This window comes from Monoraphidium neglectum, assembly GCF_000611645.1.
Source record: "Monoraphidium neglectum strain SAG 48.87 unplaced genomic scaffold scaffold05316, whole genome shotgun sequence".
Classification (NCBI taxonomy): Eukaryota; Viridiplantae; Chlorophyta; class Chlorophyceae; order Sphaeropleales; family Selenastraceae; genus Monoraphidium; species Monoraphidium neglectum.
In genome coordinates this window covers 1-3333 of record NW_014008314.1, presented here as the reverse complement: position 1 = coordinate 3333, position 3333 = coordinate 1, and the positions used below count along the sequence as shown (strand labels likewise).

At 70.7% G+C, this 3333-nt stretch overlaps 2 protein-coding genes across 2 annotated transcripts; one reads left to right on the top strand and one right to left on the bottom strand.

Moving 5' to 3' along the window:
* Positions 1-545: 545 nt before the first annotated feature.
* On the bottom strand, positions 546-1394 carry MNEG_15428 (hypothetical protein; the record flags this gene model as incomplete). The annotated part of the gene is made up of 2 exons (XM_014036102.1): positions 546-902; positions 1084-1394. Coding segments are annotated over 2 exons (668 nt in total), but the record flags the coding sequence as incomplete, so codon positions are not given.
* A 287-nt stretch (positions 1395-1681) lies between these two features.
* On the top strand, positions 1682-2858 carry MNEG_15427 (hypothetical protein; the record flags this gene model as incomplete). The annotated part of the gene is made up of 2 exons (XM_014036101.1): positions 1682-1690; positions 1968-2858. The coding sequence occupies 2 exons, from the start codon at positions 1682-1684 to the stop codon at positions 2856-2858; spliced, it is 900 nt and encodes a 299-aa protein (XP_013891555.1).
* Positions 2859-3333: the final 475 nt, after the last annotated feature.

Below are 3333 nucleotides of genomic sequence, written 5' to 3'. Positions count from 1 at the left end.
GCGCGCCTCCGCGCTGCCGCCGCCGCCGGCGAGCGCGATCCAGAACGCAGCGTTGGCTGCCGACGAGATCGCGGGGAACCCCACCAGGATCTTCGCAGATCTCTGCAGCCCGCGCCTCTCCACATCCCCCCACCACCGCTCGAACGCGGGCCAGTCGAGCGGCGGCTGAGTCAGGATCACCTCGGCGCCTGCGTCAATCTTGGCGACGGTCCGCGACGCGTCGCCTTCCGTGACCGGGTTTGCGACGGCCCAGAGGGATGTGGTTGCTGGGATGGCGCCGGACGCGCGCAGCGCGCCGGCGGTGCGCAGCAGGGACACACTGCTGGCGAGGAGCCTGGGGAAGACGAGGGCGCGGGCCGGGGGCTCAGGAGGCCGGCGACGCCCGCGGGGCTGGCTGAGAAATGCGCGACCGCCGCCTTGCTGCGACCTGCAGTGGTCATGCGTCCATGCGTGGCAGGCGGCCGCCTGCACTTCACCAAGCCGGTCGGCTGCATGCTGCCCGGCCCGCCCCTCCGAGGCTCGGCGCGGCCGCGTGCAGCTCTCACCTGTCTGCAAACGGCACCTGCCGCGCCGGGTGGCTGCCAGACACAAACAGCAGCGCGTCCGCGGGCGGCACCGCGCCGGCCACGCCGCCGCCACCCGCCGCTGCCGCCGCCGCAGCAGCAGCAGAGGTGCCGCCGACTTCGGGGTTGGCGCGCGCCGCAGAGGCGCGGGTGAGCGGCTCCCCCCCTGGGGTGCGGCCACAGGCGGCGCAGATGCGCCGGTGGAGGTCGGCCATGTCCCGCAGCTGCGCCCCCACGGTCTCCACGCGCCACGCGGCGCCGCCGCTGCTTCGCGGCGCCGGCGCCGGCGCTGCGGCGGCCGCCGCGCCGCTGCGGCCTGAGCCAAATTCTGTCACGTGCCTGTTTGTGTGTGCGAGTTGTCCGGTCAGAGCGAGGCGCCGCGGCGTTGGCTCGCGTTCATGCGTTCAGGAGCCAATGGCGGCGCCCCCAGTAGGCGCCTGCATGCAAATCATACCGGTACCCTCGCATGAGTGCCGCGGCCTGCATGCCTGTAGCGCACGTGCTGCTTTGTACCGCTCACTTAAGCATGGCCTTGTAGAGGCCGTCCCATGTGGTGGAGATGGGCAGGTCTGGGAACACCTCCGCGCCAAACAGCCCGGTGGCTGCCAGCTCGGCATCGTTGCCGGCGCGCTCCCCGACGGCGCGCTCGAGCGTCAGGAGGAAGGGCGCCTCCAGCGGGGATGCTGGCGTCGGAGGGGAAGCGGGTGCTGCGGCCACGCTGCAGCGGCGGCGCTGCGGCCGCTGTTGCTGCGCTAGCGGCCACGCCGTAGGCGGCGTGGACCTCCGCAGGAGGCGCGTGATGCCACCCGCTCCGGCAGCAAGAGACCGCATCCCTTAAAATCACGGCATGCACCAAGAAACGGAGAGCATGCGTTGAACTCGCCGATCACCACCCGATACTTTGATGTTGGATCGCAGTGACCAGCGAACGATACAGCGTGCTACGAAGATATCAATGAGCGAAATTTGTCTAGTTTGTGGTGTATGCAGCTTGTAGGAGGAGTCACCACACCCGGTGTCACCAGCGTGGCATTCAAAATCGGCCTGCCCAACCGGCTGCTGCCGCCTGCCTTCGGACTTTTGTCGGATGTAAATTGATATTAGGAAAGCCAATCAACATGATTGAGGTGGAGATTGCCTGATCGGTTTGAGGCGGGAGACGCGCGTGTCGAGCGGCCTGCCAAGACACAGCCCAGAGACGTTGAATATACTACGTAGCAGTGTTTGGCTGTAGCCTCGGGCGTGATGGAGGGGGCTGGAGGCCTCAGCACCACTGTCAATGGGCCAACACGCGCAGCAGCGACAGCTGCTGCTGGTTGTAGTGCAGTCCCGCCCTCAGTCGCGAGCTGCGGCAATGCCGCTGTGGCCTCTGCCCTTGCCAATCCACGTCCTGCGCCGAGCGAGAGCACCGCCGCGCTGAGCGCCGCGCCGCGCGCCGGCGCGGGCGTGGGCGGCGGGGTGCCCGCGCCCGTCGCGTCAGCGGCAGCGACGACGGGCGAGGGCTTGGCCGGCGGCTGGTACGACGACGCCGACGCTGACGAGGACGAGATGCTGATGCAGCTGATGGACTCGCAGCGGCAGCACCCCGAATCACCGCGGCCCTCGCAGCGCGCCGGCGGCGGCGGGGCCGCCGCCGCGGGCCCGCCCCAGTCGCAGGGCGGCGGCGCGGCCGGCGGCGCGCACGAACCAAGTGCTGCGGCCGCGGCGGCGCTGGAGACCGGCACGTTTGTGGAGAGCGTGTGGGATGAAGACCTGCTATTGATGCACGCGAACGAGTCCGAGCCGCAGCCATCCGCTTCGCATCCTGCAGCAGACCCTGCTGGCCCTTCGGGGTCTGCGCCGGCGGCGTGGGGGGCGGGCCAGCAGCAGGGCCGAGGCTCTCCCCTGCAGCGGCAGCATGGGGCCGGCGGGGGCGCCGGCGCGTATGGCCGTGGTTATGGTGGCGGCGGCGGTTTCGATGATGATTTCATGGATGAAGATCTGGACGACTACAACCAGATGCAGCGGCAGCAGCAGCAGCCGGAGCAGGAGCAGGAGGAGGACGAAGGCGATTGGGGTGGCGACTTCGAGGCGGCGGCGGCGGGCAGCAGCAAACCCGGCGATCCGGCGGCGGCCCTGCCGCCGCAGCAGCAGCAGCAGCAGGGGGCATGGGGCCTGAAACCGGCGGCGCCCATGGCGGCGCCTGCGGCCGAGGCAGCGGCGCGGCCGGCGGCGCCAGCAGCGGCAGCAGCGGACGAGTGCGATTACTACGACCCCTTGGAGGAACTGGTGGGCAGCTGCCTGGCGCCCGGCTAGGGAGGGCCCGCTGCAACATGCACCGGCTGCTATGTGCTGGCATGCGTGGTGGCGGCCGTCTCGCTTGCTTCCTGTGCCAGGTCCACTCAGCATGAAACGGACAAGAGATCTGTTCCCGCCTGACGCACCCACTATCCTGTGCGTGTTCCTTTCATGGACAAATCCCTTTCTCATCTTCGATCCCCAGGACCTGCCTTTCCCAGAGGCGGAGCAAGGGGCCGGCCCCGCGAAGCGCATGCGTGCGTCCGGCGCCGCCGCCGCCCCCTTTCCAGCTGCGCGCGGCGGCGGCGGCCTGTTCGGCGACGACGGCGGCGGCTTGTGGGAGGACGCCGGCGGGTTCAACGATCAGGAGGCGGCTGCGGCGGCGGCGGCGGCGGCGGCGGCGGTGCGCCCCTCCCGGCTGGCGGACCTAGCTGCCTCAGGCGACGGCGAGGGCCCCTTTGGCGCCCTCGCGCCGCCCCGCGCGCCCCGCGCG